The 19814-nt window shown below is 37.0% G+C and overlaps 1 protein-coding gene across 1 annotated transcript; it reads right to left on the bottom strand.

Annotated features, from left to right (window-relative positions):
• Positions 1–2216: 2216 nt before the first annotated feature.
• RRH (retinal pigment epithelium-derived rhodopsin homolog) lies at positions 2217–17814 on the bottom strand. The gene is made up of 7 exons (XM_026499109.2): positions 17699–17814; positions 11713–11903; positions 9696–9795; positions 8970–9123; positions 7855–8023; positions 3561–3739; positions 2217–2331 (listed from the first exon to the last, which is right to left on the bottom strand). The coding sequence occupies exons 1-7, from the start codon at positions 17802–17804 to the stop codon at positions 2217–2219; spliced, it is 1014 nt and encodes a 337-aa protein (XP_026354894.1). The 5' UTR covers positions 17805–17814.
• Between the last annotated feature and the right edge of the window lie 2000 nt (positions 17815–19814).

Here is a 19814-nt window from a genome sequence, read left to right as displayed (position 1 = left end):
TCAGAGCAGTGTAAGGCTTATCCCAGAAGTTTGTTAGTAATGAAAGCCGTGATCTCTGTTCAAGAATATATTTTATTCTAAATTAGTTTCTCAATACAGACATCAAGCCATATCTGAAGATCAACTGTCATTTCTTTTAGCAAAATTAGGCTCTATCAGAAAATAAAAAATAAATTCAATCATTAAAAACTACCTCCATATATATAAGACGGAAAATCCTCATGGCAATTGACAGTCAAGGATTTAGGTTTTATACACATACACACACACACACACACACACACATATATTACATATATCTGGGCATATCAAATACCTCCTGATTGGCCCTGCTCAATAACACGCACATATATATATATATATGTAATTTAATCTTGTTATTGTATTGGGTGGTTCTATCAACAATCTTTAAACCGAAAACCTTTTCAAAAGAAAGTCAAATCTATAAAAATAAGAATATTATGGGAAATGTTATTTAAAATTGATAGGATGCTTATAGAAACAATAAAGTCAGAAAAATTTGCTCAATTAAAATAAAATACTGCAGATTTTAAATGTCCACTATTTAAACAATGGTTATTTAAAACAACAAATACATGAGACTACAAATGCATTCAACATTCAACAATTTTTTTTTATTGAGTGCCTACCATATGCCAGGCAAAATGCATCTACCTGCTAAGGATACATCAAAGAACAAGCATACAGCTATCAATGGACATAAAGTTTCAGTTAAGCAAGACAATATGTTCTACAGATCTGTTGTACACTAAGTTAACATTACTATACTGTACACTTAAAAAGTAGTTAAGAGGATAGATCCATGTTGTGTTCTTGCCACAATAAAATAAATTTCAGACAAAGAAAATAGGAAAAAGAGAACAAATATACAAAACCCCCCCTTTGATTAAATTAATTCTAGTGGCAAATATGTGGAAATACATATACAGAAAAATGTTAATTAAAAATGCAGAATACAGGGGCGCCTGGGTGGCGCAGTCGTTAAGCTTCTGCCTTCGGCTCAGGCGTGATCCCGGCGTTCCGGGATCGAGTCCCACATCGGGCTCCTCTGCTGGGAGCCTGCTTCTTCCTCTTCTACTCCCCCTGCTTGTGTTCCCTCTCTCGCTGGCTGTCTCTCTGTCACATAAATAAATAAAATCTTTAAAAAAAAAAAAAATAAAAATAAAAAATAAAAATGCAGAATACATAATAATATGCACAGAGATTATATTGCTATATAAAGTATATATGTGCATCAACTAATGTGAGTTAGAAGCAATAGTGTTTAATATTTTTGCTAAATAGTAGAAGTTAATAATTATATTACAATTTTAAAAGTGTGAAATGCTAAAAATGTTTTCCATCTAGCTAGGAACATCCAACAAACTCATTTCAGTAATTTAGTTATTGAAGACTATTATTATTATTATTATTAATTTTTTTTACATTTTCACTATTTATTGAAATTTGTCTAATTATGGAATTAATATATAATCATTATGGGGGATTTGGAAACTGTAAAATGCACAAAGAAAAAAACTAAATCATCTTCAATCTCATCATCCAGACATAATCTGTAAAAACATTTTGACGTGTTTCCTTCTCATCTTTTTTTCTGTTTTTACATCATGCCCTCCTTAAATTTTTTAATCTTGATTTTATTTTCTTTTGAAATTGTGAGTGCTTCACACGCGGTTATGTTATTTGAAAACATATTTTATACTAAGCCAATCAGCAAACATTTAGGAGGGAGCCACATACTCTTCTAGTTACTTAGGGTACAGCAGTTAAAGAAAGAGTCCCTGCGCTTGTTTTGTAGTGAGGGAAAACAATCTGATACACAATCTGATAATAAGTAAGTATTATTAATTTATTTTAACATTAAAATAGTGGCTACTTCTGGTCTAATGGAGAGCCCAGGCAAGTTACCAGGTCATTGATACAGTGTAATGAACACCATGATTGGGAGAAAGGGAATGGGCCTTAATCTCATCAAAGGCAATGACAGTAAGTTTACATGAAGGAAATAAACAATCACTACAATAGCTATCCCACAAACAGAAGAACTAGGAGCTACACTTGAGGAATTTAGGGTCTAATAAGACAATAATCTATGTCTGCCTCTGATCTAAACAGGATCATATTTAAAATAAAATGGAAACACTGGGGAAAAAAGTAAATAAAATATTTTGATACTGTGTACTTTTCCTCTTATTTCAGTTTCTTCCAGAAGCCAGCGGATTTTGAGATACATCCATTGGTAAAACGCTCGTCACGGGCATTGCTTGGTGAGTCTGACATTTGAACATAGCAAACATTGCCTTCCGAAATCTACAGTAAGAAAGGGGAAATCTGGCATTATCCTATAATGACTTGGAACTTTTAAAGCATTTTCAAATACGGCTGAGATGCCTCTACTGCTAACTGATATCTCCAAATAAATTTTTGCCTCCAACTTTAACATCTCCCGTTAAGAACATTCATACATGTATAAAGTATACGGTACAGTTAAAGACAGTTTTGCACCACTGATTATAAACATTGAAGACACTTAATAAAAATCAATAATTATGTCTGTTTAAGATGACATTTCAAACGTCAGTTACAATTTACTTGAACTAAGGATGTGTATTTCACACATTTGTTCTTCTGAGCAAAGGTCAGTTGAAATTAAGGGAGTTTGAGAATGACTAATCTTTCCAAAAGAACTGCCAGTAGACTCTGAATGTAAAATATGTTCTTTATTCTTCTTATGTGATCTTTTTAGTCTTAAAAGTTTTTATGTTTCTTTGTATACCTGTAGCTAAAGCTGCTCTCCCAAACATGTGCATAAAATACGAACGTTTGCATTTCAGGATCAAATTACCTGGCCCCTACTGAGATTTTTTTGGATCAAATATTTATAAGGACGATAAATTGGTTATTCCATCTTTCGGCAGTAACAGGAAGTAAAATAATCTAGGCTTCACTGAGGAGACAGAAATCTTCGCTGAGTTCCAACAAAGGGAGAAGGAAGGATTCTTTGTTACCCTGAATGACTACATACTCCTGAAGCCCTTTTATTTTAGCACTGAGTCTTTCTCTTGCATTTGAATATCTCTTTCTAATAAATATGCAACTATACCACCCACTTATGGAACCCAACACTGCCTTCCTCACCTTGTCCATTTTCTGATAATAGAACCAGTCTTTTCTTTGGAAAATCAATTCCATGTATTGGGGAGGGGGGTAACCATGAGAACTAAGCTGAGCCCACCAACCACCTTCCGGCAGCTTTTCTTCCAGAAAGCCATCCGAGATGAAACTCGAATTTGGGGAGGCTTAGCTGGTAGAACTTGGGTCTTGGGTTGCTGTAATCATCTCACCTCCACATGGGAAGAGGCTATCACAGAACTAGAGCTCTAGGCATTTAAAGGCCTAGATGCTTCTCCAGTTGCATGAGCCAAATAATTTTTACAATAGTTTAAAGTGAGTTTCTGTCACTTACCTCCCCAAAAATCTTTTTAAGATTATTTCTATATCCATGTTTTTTATTTAAAAGCTTTTTAAACATTACTTACTTTTTGTTAGCAACCACGTAAATACAGGGATTGTAGAACGTAGAAGATTTTGCAAATAGCGGAGCTATGATGGCCATTGAGGGAGGAATCTTCTTTGGGTCACCAAAAGAAGCCCATAAGCACACGATGGAGTAAGGGGACCACGCCACCAGAAACATAAGTATCATTATCACAGACATCTGTAAAGTAAATCAATATTTGGCAAACCCAATATCTAAAATATTGAAATAGCTAAAATATTTAAAATAGCATGAAAAATTATCTAGATCAGAATTTGAATAAGTTTACGTTGTTGATGACATAGAGGAAAAACTGAACTTTTCCAAACCTTGTTGTAGTTCGCTTGTGTGCCTCAAGTCCTCTATGATAATAAGAGCTTGTTAAATGGATAGAACATTGTACAAATGTAAAGAATGTCCTCTTTCTTTTAGTTTGCTAGAGAAGAATACAAAAGCTGGCTTTGATAAGAAGCAGATGAAAACCCACTCCTAACCCATTTCTAATAATTGTGCTATGGACTGCTGGCATTGTGCTTTTTCCCATAATTATATGTTAATCTAAAAAATAACTTTCTAACTTTCTAAATTCAACCTGGAAAAAAACAAAATCCTATATTGAGTTCATTGTATTCTAATACAGACAATTTGAGGCCGATGTGTATGTACAGTGCAGATAGTTTTGCAAAGAAGTTTTGCATCTTGTTTAAATAAAAAATTATAATTTTTACATTGTTCTTTATTGATTGTCCACTAAAATGATGAAAAAGAAGTTTAAAAAGATAAAACCCCAGGAGTGCCTGGGTGGCTCAGTAGGTTAAGTGTCTGCCTCCTGCCTCAGGTCATGATTCGGGGGTCCTGGGATTGAGCCCCCAGTATGTGGGGCTCCCTGCTCAGCAGGCGGTCTGCTGCTTCTTGTCCCTCTGCCCCTCCACCATGTTCATTCTCTTTCTCTCTCTCTCAAGTAAATAAATAATATCTTTTAAAAAAAGGATAAAAACCCATAAGGATTGAGAATCACAGATTAGACAATAGCTTTGTAAAAATTAAAACTGAATAACCACTGGACAAGCAGCAAATAACTTATCAGATGCAAGAATAATTTAAAAATAAATTTAAAAAATTTTTAAAAAGCCAGCAGTGAGGGAAAACTAAATACAGATGAATCCATTTCACAGAGCTACATTAAGTCCCTGGAATTGGAGGTAACAAGCTAGCTCTGAATGTGGGGCTGCACATGGAACTTAAAATAGCAGAGCTCACTGAAATCTGCAAAAAGCAGCAATTAGATTTCTGATTCCCCTCACCACTCAGCCGGGCAACTCCCTTTCCTCTCCCCAGAAGAATCCAGAGGTTCAGTGTAAGAGGCAGGAAACTAGAAGGCACTGGGCTCAGCTGAGACCTAGAGCACTGTACTAGAAAGAGGGGTGCTGCATGCCGTCCCCTCCCTGCTCTGAGCCATGAGCGTCTGGGAAAAAAGACTTGTGCTTCCCACTCAGGAACATGAAAGGGTCTTCTGGAAAATTGACCAGCCCAGAAGAAAATACATGGAGATACAGAGCATTAGGAACACCCCCAAAGGAACATCCGAATGAGGATGCTCAGAGCTTACAATCAGCTTTTTAGTGCGTCACTCTTAAATATGCAGAAGACAGTCATTGACCACCAGACATTGAGGAAACAAACTGACAAGCAGAGACAAAAATGGGGTGTGTGTGTGTGTGTGTGTGTGTGTGTGTGTGTGTGTGTATAAAATGGCATATTACTCAGCCATAAAAAATGAAGTCTTGCCATTTGTAACAGCATGGATGGACTTAGAGGGTATTATGCTAAGTGAAATAAGTCAGCAGAGAAAGATAAATACCACATGATTTCATTTATATGTGGAATCTAAGAAACAAAACAAATGAACAGACAGAAAATGGAAATACACTCATAAATACAGAGAACTGGTGGTTGTCAGAGGGGGAATGGGCATAGGGGGATGGCAAAATAGGTGAAGGGAATTAAGTAGTACAAACTTCCAGCTATAAAATAAATAAGTCATAGGGATGAAAAGTGCAGCATAGGGAATATAGTTAATAATATTGTAATAACATTGTACAGTGACAGAGGGTAGCTACAATTATTGTGGTGAACGTTGTGTAATGTGGAGAATCATTGAATCACTATGTTGTACACTTGAAACTAATATAACACTGTATGTCGACTATACTTCAATAATAATTTTTTTTAAAAAAGATACCCAAAAAAGTAGTGCAGAAATTCAGGGGAAACAAAAACTATGTGATAAACAGAAGGAAAATGTAAATATGTACATAATACCATCACAGAAAGGAGAGAAGATATACATTCATAAAATAAGAAGAGGCTATTGGAAAGGAGTAGAGGGTGTAAAATTAACTTTTTATCTATAAAACTGTTTTTATCCTTTACCGTATCTGAAAAAGAAAGGGCGGAAAGTTAAAAATGCAACAGCAAGGTTGAATGATGTGGTTAGCCAGGATTGGGGTAATGAGGTAAGTCATGCAAGCACAGGGTCAGATCCTGTCTTTATTTAAAATTTTATATTTTGTTCAATATGGGTTTTTAAACTAATTTTTATTTAAAATCAATTAATTAACATATAGTGCATTATCAGTTTCAGAGGTAGAGTTTAGTGATTCATCAGTTGCATATAACACCCAGTGCTCATTACATCAAGTGTCCTCCTTAATGTCCATCACCCAGTTCCCCCATCCTCCACCAGTTCCCCTCCAGCAACCCTTAGTTGTTTCCTAGAGTTATGAGCCTCTTCTGGTTTGTCTCTCTCTCTCTCTGATGTGACATTAAATCTGATTTTTAAAAAATACTACATTAACTACTTTGTTTCTTGGTGCCTATTTAAATTTTGCACCCAAGGCTTGAGCCTCACTTTTCTCACCCAATCCCAGACCTGGACATGGTTGAGGAAATCTTGCAGAAAGTAGAAACAAAAACAAGCAAAGTCCAAGACAGGGACAACATAAGAGAGAAAATTTAAGAAAATTAGAAGATACCTCCAGGAGATTCAATTAAAAAAAAAAAATATTCCAGAAAAAACAAAACATGGAAAGGAAATCACCAGAGAAATAATACAAGAAACCTCCCAGGAGGGGAAGACTTGACTCTTCATGTTGAAAGCATTCACCAAGTACCTAGAATATGGGTGAATAAAGAGCCCCCCTCAAGGTGCATGAGCACGAAATTCCAGAAAACTGGAGACACAGAGATGATCTTTCAAGCTTCCAGAGAGAACACATAGAACACTACAAAGGGTAAGGCACCATAATGCTGTCAGCATTAGCAATAGCAACACTGAAAGCTAGGAGACTCTAGAGCAATGCCTTCAAAATTCTTTGAAAATCATTGTTCTACTTAAAATTCCATGTGAGGCAAAGAGCCAAATATGATCATAGAATTAAGACATTTTCAGGCAACAAAATTTTTAAAATCTACCTCCCTATAACCTCAGAAATCTACTTGAGAATGTGCTCCACCAAATGTGAGCGAGTAAGCAAAAAAAAAAAGGAAGATATGCAAGCCAGAAAACAGGCGATCCAACCCAGGAGAGAGGCCACAGGCATTCCCAGCTGTCAATAGGAGATCCAAGGATGCCGGCAATGTTCTTAGAGAAGGGCCAGTGGAGACCAAGATGCTTGAGAGTGCCAGAAGGGACGGTGCCAAGAAAAGGATAAAGTCCATTAGTCTCTGGTGCATTTGAAAATACTGGGAGGAGGTTGGCACTTCTGGTGGGGAGTTTAGAGATGAATTAGTGACCACACACAGAACTGTAAGCAAACAAAACTGTGGGGGTTGGGGAGGACAGAGGGGGAGCAGAAGAGGGGACTGAGAGGAGGAAGAGAAAGAAAGAAAATGAATGATTAACCCCAAAAGAAAAAAATTTATTAAAAAATACAAATCACAGAATCCTACAGAGATCAGCAATAAACAACAGTTAGTTACAATAAGGTACAATAATGTAATCAAATATTAACATTATGCTGACAAGATGAAGAGAGAGAAAGGTTGGGATGGAGGAGTAGGAAAGATGGTGTAAGAGAAATAAATTCTCACTACCCATGGTAGGAAATCAAGAGTAATAACAAACAAAAGTATCCAAAACAGCAGATAAACACATCATTTAGAAATATGGAGACAAACACAAGAAAAAGAGCCAGAGAGTAAGAATCAGGTGTTGGGGAGAGGTGATTGTAATATGGACCACATATGTGTAAAAGCTCCATTTCAAAAACATTTTAAGGATTTTAATGTCTTACCTTTGTTACATCTACCTGATCTGACCAATCTCTGTTGAGGTACTCAGTGCAGTTTCTAGTGGTATGACATTTAATGGATCGAGTGACATGGTAATAGCAGTAAAACATCACTGTCAAAGGCACAATAAAATTTACCGCAATAACTGTCATCGTGAAAGAAACAAAAGATCTGAAAATAAAAAAAAAAGGGAATCATTAAATAACTACTTGTTTAATGTGCTGAATAGGGGAAAGGAAACAGGACAATAATTAAAAATAATCCTGGCACCGTTCACCAGTCACTATATAGTAGTGTATATAAGTAGTGTATATAAGTAGTGTATATAAGTATATAAGTAGCTTAGGAAGGATATTTAATTGGTTCATTTAGACTAGGGGTTGGCAGACTGCAGCCTATGGGCCACACCCAGTCTGTCGTCTGCCTTTGTAAATTAAATTTTATCGGAACTACATTCATTTACATACTGCCTACAGCTGCTTTCACAGGCAGGGTTGAACAATTATAACAGACACAGTCTTGTCTGTAAAGCCTAAAATATTTTCTTGTTGACCCTTTACAGAAAGTTTAAGATTTAGATTTAGTTTGAGAGGTAGAAATTTTGTTTTTCTAAGTCACCTTTCATTTTCTTTAACAAACTAAGTTACCCTCTTTTCCCTGGTAAATACAAAAGAGTATCACTAAGGACCAAGCAGATACTTGCGGTGACTGTGCCTTTGCTGTGTCATTTCAGCTTTATCACCAGATCATCCTGAAAAGATAGTAGGGAGTCAGCCTGAGCTTTCGGCTTTCAGCAGAGCCGCATGCTGTCTAGTGATACTAACACTCCGCTTTCCCTTTCAGATTCTACCCCTGAGATACCAATAGTGATGGGTGCTCTGTACCCACTTTGCTGCCACAGGAGAGAGAGGATGGAGGAGGGTAAGGGGAACAAGGTTGCTGGATGGCCTTCACTTGCAAACAAGCATAATTCGTTGCTAGAATCACAGCATCACTACCAAGAAAGCACTCGGCCACACTCCGTATGGAAAACATTTGATCTGAGCTTAAATTTGAAATGATGAGAAAATGTCTACATTAGAAGCATTTGATTATAAAATGAAAATGTGTCTCTTACACATCATTTTTCCGCCAGTTTATGGTACAGGTAGCCCCGGTAGGATCTGGGGCATAACTAGCCCAACCTATGATAGGCATCAAAGCCCAAAAGAGACCATTGAGCCAGGCCCCCAGAATCATGCTGATATAAGTGTTGGTGGTCATTCTTCTTCCTATTAACAAACAGATGAAATATTAGCATCATTTGCCACTGATGGAATTCATATCTTCACTTTGTTTTTTCTTCTTCACTTTAACTGATTATTCAAAGTTGTTGTCAAGTGGATTCTTTCTTTACAAAGCCCTTCAGTTCACTCAGAGCCTTCTACAAGAATTCATATTCAGAAAAGGAAAAAAAAGGCATTTAAGCCAGCAGCTGAATGATAAAAAGGATCAGCCAGAGGAGAAGCAGGGAGAAGCACTCTCCAGGCCTATGGAAACAGCATTTACAAAGATCCCGAAGTGAGAAAGGCCCAGGTCAGTACCCCAAAGTGAGGGGGCCCTAGCCAAAGCAGGAAAGATAGCCAGGGGCCAGACCACACAGAGCCTTGGAGGTTGTGCTGTGAAATTTGCATTTTATTCTAAGTATCATAGGAAATCATTGAAACTTTTGAACAAGAATTGTCAGAGAAATAAGACTCACTATGTTTGCAACTCATTACATTTATATTTTAAAGAGAATGTGTGTTGAGTGGTCCTTAGGCAAGAAATGGATTCATTGAGGACGTTGAGAGAAGTGCTTTACCTGTGTCAGGACTACAGATGGTCAGGTATCGATCCATGGCCACAACAGTGAGTAATCCAATACTTGCCATTCCAAAAAAGATATTCAATCCAGCATAAATCTAAAAATAAAAATTGAAAAGAATACACCATTCATACCCTCCCAAGAGACATTTACATTTTTATTCCATGGCTAGAATACATTTTAAGTACACTGAATATTTTTTACTTTAATAATTTTAGAATATATTTTCCATTGCCATATTGTAACTGGCTTATTAAAGACATTTATGGAAAGTGTTTTAGGTCTTCATTAATTAAAATAAACTTTTTTAAAACTTTAAGACTTAAAGTAAAACTTCTATACAACTATGTTTTATTCTATAAACATAGTGCAAAAACAAACCATAATTAGGTGCAGTGCATATAACTAACAAAATACTAGTGTTCACAAGATAGACAATTCAACAAGAGGAAAAGACAAACAGGAAATGGGCTATTAACACAAGAGGAAACCTGAATGTTTATGATAATAAGATATAAACCACAATACATATTCAAAGAACTGTAAATCATAAGATACCATTTTACACCCATTAAAATGATAAAAAATTAAAAGTCTGACAATCCCAAGCGTTGGAGAGAATGTGGAATAATGCAAGTTCTCTAATTGCCATACCCATTTTGGAAAGCAATTTGGCCACATCTGATGAAATTGAAGATGAATATTCTCTGCAGCCCAACCATCCTTCTCCTAAGCCATATGTTTAAAGAAATTCTTACATATTGTAGGAGACCTAAGAATGCTTATTGAAGCCTTGTTTGTGACCAAAAACAAATGGGAATAAATGCTTACTAACAGAAAAATGAATACATTGGGGTATGTTCATAAAATGAAATTACCATGTAGCAGTTAAAATGAGTGACTTACAGCTACATCCATCAACATGGATACACTTCAAAAACATAGTATCATATAATAAGAGTGCATCATATAAACAATATACTATTTATACAGAATTTAAAATATCCAGACAGTTTAGTTTATGTGCAGGTAAATATGTACTAAGATAGAGAAACATTCATGGAAGAGAAGGGAGATTGGGGATAGTATGCAATGGCCTTCAACAGTATTTTTCAAGTTTTATATCTTTTTTTTTTAAGATTTTATTTATTTATTTGCGAGAAAGAGCACATGCGCCCACGCACGCACGAGCAGGAGGGGAAGACTCTCAATCAGACTCTGCACTGAGCGCGGAGCCAACGCGGGGCTCGAGCCCACGACCCTGAGATCATGACCTGAGCCTAAGCAAGAGTAGGTCCCTTAACCGACTGACCCATGCAGGTGCCCCTCAAGTTTTTGATCTTTAAAAAGCAAAACAACCTGAGGCACATATTGCAAAACATTAAGATTTGACAAAACCAGGTTGTACATACATGAGTATTCATTATCCTATTACTCATTTTATTCTCTATAATTTTATAGCTTAAAACAGTAAGCTGTTTTAAAAACTCAGGCCAAAAGTCATATCTGCCTACTATCCTAATATGCATTGATATTAATATATTTCCTTGTCAGTAAAAATAATAATGGCTATAATTAATAACAAGTCCATTGGAGGACTCTCCATAGGGGGGAGAAACTGGTAGCTTAACTACATTACTTAGAAATTATGCTGTTGTCATTAAATAGTTTATTGTTTCCAATGAAAACAGGATATTTCTTTTTGAATTTGCAATATGCAAGATTTTTGAATATGCAGAATATTCAGATTAGCTGAATGCTAATTTTTTGGTTTTTTCCTTTGGGTTAGGGAAATTACAAAATTTCAAAAATATAATGAATGCTACTGATGTCATTTCTCTTATTTAGTAATATATTTCCCAGTCACTTCTGAAGCTATTTTCAGTAAGAGCACTTTATCTATTATCCTACATGAACTTATTTGATTGAAACCCTTGGTATTTCTTTTATTAGACATTTAAATTTATCTCCGTTTAATAGTTTATTTTGCTTTCATTACCGAGATCTCCAATACCTGGCATCCTGCATATCCAAATTTCCAGCTTCCGTGCAGATCTGAAGCTGCTGACATGGGGTATCCAATGCCACTGACCCCTATATCAGTAACAGCCAGGTTAATGATAATTGCATTTGTGGGGGTCCGAAGTTCCTTGTACTTAATGAAGATGCTCAGAACTATTAGGTTGCTGAAAATACTTATTATACCTGAAAACATATACAAAAAAAAAATCTGTTTAATTTGAATGTTTAAAAGTAGTATCAAAATTAAATATTTAAGCCCCTTCAACAACATAGCAAATCCATTTTAGTTCATTTATTTGAGAAGCTCCAATGGTTCTTAAAACTGGTTGTAATATCTTCCTAGCCCTTCTGTGAAATAGAAATAATAAAATGAAAACAAAGAATCTACCAATTGCATACAGAGCACTGAAGGCAGGTTTTAATGTCCTCACTGTTAATCATTCTGCCCTTGAAATTCCTCCCCTGTCTTTCATGATTTTTAAGACATATGTATGACCATACCATCTCTTTTGGCAGTCTAACTTTCTCCTCCTCCTCCCTGAGACCTGAGGCTTTTCTTTCTCTACAGTTTCCTTTCTCAACCCTCAACTATCATTCCACCCTAACAGCTCTTCTGTCACCTTCCAGCCCTGACCCATGCTTCACTTGCATATCCCTCTTCATTCAACTCTTTGCCATTAAACATTTACTAGGGATCTACCATGTGTAAGATCATATGACTGTTCCAATATTTCTGGAAACTCAGCATGTCCAAATCTGAGTACCTCATTCAGTGTACACACACACGCACACACACATGCCCCTGCAGAAGGCACACTGCAAGGGCTGACTGTCCAGAAAGGGGATCAGGCTGGCTTTTAGGGACATTGAGAAGCCTCCCAGGTGACACCTTCCTAGTCCAGTTTCCACAGTCTGGGATCTGACTCTTAGCCTTGGGGGTCCAGAAACTCCTTGTTGTCAATGCCCTGGAACGGGCTGGACTCAGGTAGATAGATGACTGAACTTCATAATCAGAATGGCAGTGTATTAATATACAATGAGTAGTATTGTTGAATGAACTGGACACTCACGTCAGCCCAGTTAACAACCTCTACATGCTGCAAAGAATGCCTAAATTTCCTATAAGTCGCATGTGGGTCATACGAGGTTCTAACAGTGCGGGTGTGAGCAGCCCCCAACAATTGTGGAGAGGGAAGGTTTCCAAGCACCAGCACACCAAAGGATCAGCTGAGGAAGAACTTCTATTACATCTTGGCACCTCCGTCAAAACTTCCTTTTAGCAGCCTGTGACACTAGTCTTCCAGATTCCTATTCTTTCCCGTCCGTCCTGCTGGCAGAACAAGCTGGCTACAACATAGAATTAGCCATGTTTCTTCTCAGAACTCCAATACTCTCCACTGGCTGTGGGATAAAAGCCCACATGTCCCAACGTGATATCCAGGTTTTCCCTCAATCTGTTTTCACCTTCTCTAAGCAAATTTCCGCACTTGCCAAACAAGCCCTCCATTCTAATTATTTATCAAATACACAGGGCTTGCTGTAAATTTTGACTCTTATTTCTCCCACTTGGAACACCCTATTTTTTCCCTGTACCTATACGAATGCTACCCATCCTTCAAAGTTCTATTCAAGCCCAGCTCTGCCCTAGAGCCTTTCCGTACCCACAGTATTCTCCCTCTCTAAATTCCCGGAGTGCTTGCTTATATTATACATTATTCATCTTACGTGATGCTATATTTAACTTTTAGGTAATCCTAGTCTTCTCATCTAGATTTCAGGTTCCTAATGACTTCTGTGTTCTATGAATATGTGGCATATAGCAGATTTATTTAATAAACAGACCACAACTAAAACTCGTATTGTTTAATTTCTATTATTCCTGCAAAGCATAAGTAAGGCACAGTGATAGCAAATTTGGTGATTCTTTGGCTCTATTTTTAATTTTTTATTTTTAACTAATCTCTACATCCCACATGGGGCTAGAACTCACAACCCCGAGATCAAGAGTCACATGCTGTACCAACTGAGCCAGCCAGGTGTCCCCTCTTTGGCTCTAATTTTAGCACCAAGTATTGTAGCATGAATACAAGAAGTACTCCCAAAAGCTTAATGAATTGAAGAATCTTTCTAAGCTAACTACAAATTTGATGATTTTAAGTCAGATAAAACATAGTGCAGGAAGTTGTTGCTTACCAAGTACACAACCAGAATAAAGTAACTATACTTTGGGGGAGCTCTTAGCTATAATGGGGGGTATGAGGTAAACAATTTGGCCTTTTCCTCTACTCATTTTCAGCAGCTATCTCAAGCTCTCTGCTCTATTTTCCTAACTGCAGGTATTTTCTAATAAGTAAACAATAGGTCATTTGTTAGGTCTAAATTAATTTCCTCTTGGCTTCTGTGACTTTCTTATGATCTCTTGGCAGATCCTACTTCAATCTACACCCTGGTCTTTCTTTCTCCACCTCTACCTTATTAAATATGTGCATTGTCCCAGCTTCTTAGACCCTCTTTCTTTTCACATTGACCACGTAATCTGTGATTTCATACATAGGCTATATGCTGTTCCTTTCCAGATTGATCTCAAAATTCAAACCCACGTGTCCAGCTTTTTACTGGACATCTCTCACACCGAACTCAGAGACTTTTCTCCTCTTTCCTCAAACCTGTTTTTTCCCACATGTATTCCTATCTTGGTGAAAAGCTTCAGGGCGCCTGGGTGGCTCAGTCATTAAGCATCTGCCTTCGGCTCAGGGCGTGATCCCAGAGTCCTGGGATGGAGCCGCACATCGGGCTCCTCCGCTGGGAGCCTGCTTCTTCCTCTCCCACTCCCCCTGCTTGTGTTCCCTCTCTCGCTGGCTGTCTAAAAAAAAAAAAAAAGAAAGAAAGAAAGAAAAGCTTCACCATCTAGCCACAGAAGCCCCCAAATAGAAAATTTGTCATCTTCGACGCTCCCTTTCCTTCTCCCTCAATTGCCACATCCAACCATCGATTCTAACTTCTGGCTTTTGAATATGTCTACTTCTATCCCCATCGCCACTTCTCCCTCCTCGATCCTTCTTAATCACACAGGGGCCTCCTACGTGGTCTCTTAGCTACTACTATAGCATGTTTCTAAAATGCAAATGGAATCATGTCATTCAGTGACTTATCTCCTTTATGACTTAGGCGATCCTTCATTACCTGATACACAGCCTCCTCTGCAGCCTAATATTTCTTACCCTTCGCTTTACAATTCATCCATAACAAATGTATTTCAGATCCTCAACTTACCATGTCCTTTTGCCTCCCAGCCTTACCTGGAGAAAGAGAGAGTGCTCAAGCTGGTAAAAGTTTGTAAGAGCTAAAATCTAAGAGAAATATTAAATTGAAAATTAAATTTTAAACAAAAAATCTAGAAAGCTCTTGGTAAAAGTAACAAATGAAATAAATGCTTTAACTAAATTCTTCTTCTCATAGCTTTGGTTTTGATTTGCAAATGTAAGTGGGTTTTATTAAAGGGGGGAAACTAGGGGACCTAAAGAACAATAAATCTTTCAACAGAAGCATAAAGAGGTTAGATATGCTCCCTTCAGCTTATCTACCAAAACCACAAATAACACATACCCAAGATACTCTTTAATAAAACTGACCCTTGAGGTTACATGAGGGCTCTAGAATCAAAATGCCTGAGTTCAATTCCTGGCATAGCTACTTAGTAGATGTGTGTGTTGGGTAAGTTACTTAAACTCCTCATCTATATAAATGGGGAAGATAAAATTAATTCACTTACTGACTTCATGTAAGGATGGATTATTCTGTATGTGTAAGTATTTAGAACAGTGCAAGTATTCAGATAACAGGGGCACCTGGGTGGCACAGTGGTTAAGCGTCTGCCTTCGGTTCAGGGCGTGATCCTAGAGTTATGGGATCGAGCCCCACATCGGGCTCCTCCGCTATGAGCCTGCCTCTTCCTCTCCCACTCCCCCTGCTTGTGTTCCCTCTCTCGCTGGCTGTCTCTATCTCTGTCAAATAAATAAATAAAAATTTTAAAAAAAAGTATTCAAATAACAATAGCAGTGGTATTGCTGCTGCTGCTGGTCGTCACAGTAGTGGTCGTAAAATTCCTATTATTGTTACTGCTACGGGCATGAGAACAGGGAGAACAATTTTTTTTTTTTTAAGATTTTATTTATTTCTTTAAGAGAGAGAGACAGAGAGCACAAGCAGGGGGAGAGGCAGAGGGAGAGAGAGAAGCAGACTTCCTGCTGAGCTGGGAGCCCCACATGAGACTTGATTTCAGGACAGAGATCATGACCTGAGCCAAAGGCAGACACTTAACCATCTGAGCCACCCAGGTGCCCCCATTTCTTAACAAGAAATTTTCTTCGCATGCCACTTCTGTAAACAGATAAAAAAAAAAGACAGCTTTTGTCAGTCATCTACAAAACTAAAGTTTGTATACAAAGTATTTCTGTGTAGTTGTAATAAGATTTTCTCTTTAACTAGCACATTGTTTTTTCATATTTTTTTTAAAGATTTTTATTTATTTATTCGACAGAGATAGAGACAGCCAGCGAGAGAGGGAACACAAGCAGGGGGAGTGGGAGAGGGAGAAGCAGGCTCATAGCGGAGGAGCCTGATGTGGGGCTCGATCCCATAACGCCGGGATCACGCCCTGAGCCGAAGGCAGACCCTCAACCGCTGCGCCACCCAGGCGCCCCTGTTTTTTCATATTGTTGCAACAACAAAAATAAAAAAAAAACAGAACTTGTCCAGTACTTACCATACAGAGGTACTCAAGTGAACAAGTTAGCATTTCACAAAATTTACAAAAATCAACTGAAGAACCACAATTTCTAGCACAGAAGTAATTGTGAATTATAGGGAAACTAAGCAACTATGAAGAATAAACTGAGTACAGTAGGATTTGTGATACTTTTCACTCCACATTTGAATATATTTGAGAATTTCATAAGTCAATCCAAAAATGACAATAACCCAATATAACAGTTACTTCTAAAACTCATTAAATAGCATAAAGTTGGAAATGAAGTGACTGCTTATAAAAATTATACAATTCAACGTATACATTAGAAAGATAGACAACTGCTATTTCGTTTCCCCCCATCCCTTTTTTCCAGTAAACATGCCTTTATTTTAATCCAGTATATATCAATGAGTGTGTACCCGTGGGGATAAAGAAACAAGTGTTGTCCAACACCCACTGTATGTGTCGTTTAGGTCACTTAATTTTACTCTTCTCAACAATCTTGACAGTTATCTTATTGTTATCCTGTTTTCAGATAAAAAAATGGACGAACAAAAAGCTGAAGGAACTTGTTCCCTGTTGCAAAGATAAGATACAAAAAGATGACCTCCAAAGCTCAGGAGTTTTCCAATACAGCATATTCTGGAGATGAGCTGAATTTTCAAACTCTATCCTCAGTGACAATAGAGTCTGCTCTTTTTACAACTTTAATTTTCTTTCCAAGACCTTTCCATCTTAACTAGATTCCAACACCAAAGACTATGAACGGTATATATGAGAATAGTAAAGGACATAAAAATACATTTTGCCATGGTACACACTCTTCCCAATAAAAACCTGACAATGTAATAACCAAATATATGGATGATTACAAAAGAATTATTTTATAGAAAACTTTTCTCAGCCCCACTTCACTACTGCTAGTGTTTTGTTTTTTTACTGTTACATTGTTTTTCAAGATTCAAATAACTTGTGGCATTAACCACCATTAACAATGCCTTCATTTATCCTTTCACCTATATTCTCTTACTATACGGCCAAGAAATAGGGCAAGTATTATTACCCCTATTTGCCACACAAAGGAAAGGAAAAGTGACTTCTTGGCCAACAATATGGAACTTGAAACATCTCTGAACCCAAGCTTTTTCTACTACCTTATACTGAAAACCTTTGCTTTTCTTCACCCATTCGAAAACAAAATAACAGCTAAAGGAGTAAACATCCATACCTGCTGTGATCAAGTAAGCTGCAACAATATTGTGTTCAGTCCGTGAAAAGACAGAGCCATCTTCATTTTTAGAGTCTGTACTGTTGTCTAAATTAGTCCTTAGCATTTTGGAGGGAAGAAATTGAGACAGCCTTCATAATGAGCCTTCAATAATTATGAAATATTTTTAAGAACCAATGAAGGAAGAACTTCCAGAACCAATCATTTCCACTTACAGACCTCAAAGAAGGGCCTTTTCATAGAGGCCCTCCCTTAAAAACTTAATTGGGCTGGAGAGAAAAGGATTTTAATTCTCAGAACAAGGAAAAAGCTTATTAACAAAATGAAGAGAAATACCAAGCACCACACATTTTAAACAATTGGGGCATCAGTCCTGTACCTAAGGAGATTATCAAGTGCACAGCTCCCATTCAAACAATAAACAAACTCAAAATCAGCAGGAGCTGACTTAACTGATTGCTGCTAGAAATCAGTTATGAAATTAAGAACCAGCCTTGGTCACCTGAAACTTTTCAGACTAAGGTCCCTGCTTCCTGCTGAGCCTTTCAGGTTTTTCCCTTTGTTTCTTTTTCCATAACAATTTGAATAATCAGACATAAACAGAAGTAATCTCCTTCCATCCTTCCAAATCTCACTTCCTTAAAGGTAGTAGTATTTTTTGGTGAATATCTTCTCTGTTTTTCTTTGCTTATACAAACATATATTCATACTAGGATTTGAGGTTTCTCCCACTTTTTTTTTCTTTTCAGCAAAAATGGGGATATGCATATATAATATCATTCTGCAACTTGTTTTCCCTTAAAGCCACATCATAAATTCTAGGCCAATAAACCTAAGTCAAACTTATTAACAGCTTGTATTTCATAGCATAGATATATATGATCTACTTCATAGCTCACCTTACTTAATTTACCCTGTGCTTTGATATGCCCAAGTAATTATCAGATAATAACAATCATAGCATGTATCAGCGAAGAATCTGGATTCAATCATTCATCTTGTAAGGTACAGAGCAATTCTAATATTCTGGATCATCTTGTAATAACCCAAAAAGTAGTTATAGAAACGGGTTATAATCTAGCATGAAAAATGTTAGAATAGGATATCCCTACCACCTTCCCCCATATTCTTTATGTCATGTAATATTACTAAAATCTGCTTCTTCTCAAGTTATTTTCCAAAATCAGTAACTTCAAAGAAATGCTAGATGCCCCAGTTAACAGTGTAAACATGTAACAGAACCACTAGAGGGCTATATTTACCCACTTGATTTAATTTTATAACTCTCAGAATGGCGCAGCAGGACAGGACCCAAGATGATCCTTTGCCTCAATTCTTCCAGCTTTGTATAAAATGCAGTTGAGGGGTGCCTGGGTGGCTCAGTTGGTTAAGCGTCTGCCTTCAGTTCAGGTCATGGTCCCAAGGTCCTGGGATAGAGCCCCAGGTCTTCGCTTCCTGCTCAATGGGAAGCCTACTTTTCCCTCTCCTTCTGCCCCCCACCCCCACCACTCGTGTTCTCTCTCTCAAATAAATAAAATCTTTTTTTAAAAAATTGAAAAATAAAATAAAATAAAATGAAGTTAAGCCAGGTTGATCTGTCCCAGATCTTATAGCTACCAGTACTCAAAATTTTATAAATGTAAATGCTCCAGAGTATTTATATTAGGAAAGTGAATCTCATCAGTCCAGTATCAAAATATTTTCAAATGAGCCTAAAGCAATTAACATAACCCCTAAGAGGAATCCTCCCTTTTAAAAAAAAAATCTCTCGGTTGTTGGGTTTTAAGTTTTGTTTTTTGCATTCAGTATGTAGAATAAAACACAAATTGTGTTTTCTTTGGTTCATAGGTTCACATTCCCTTTATACCTAGTTGTGGCATCCATTTAAATTTTCTAGAAAATAAGAACTAAAGAAAAATAATTCCAAATTTATCTGCTGTAGATAAAAGCTTAAAGGTATGAATGTGGTAAGTACATTCAAACTACTTTTTCATGCTTCCTTCACGATTGAGACAGAAAAGCTGTACTGGGATGAGGCTTAGAATACTAAGAAATAGAACTAGAAGCATATCAATGTTTACATATAGCTCACAATTCTTTAATCTGATAAACTTCA

This window comes from Ursus arctos, unplaced genomic scaffold (assembly GCF_023065955.2).
Source record: "Ursus arctos isolate Adak ecotype North America unplaced genomic scaffold, UrsArc2.0 scaffold_11, whole genome shotgun sequence".
NCBI lineage: Eukaryota > Metazoa > Chordata > Mammalia > Carnivora > Ursidae > Ursus > Ursus arctos.
Note: the sequence above shows the minus strand (reverse complement) of the source record. Positions and strands in the feature narration are given on the sequence as shown.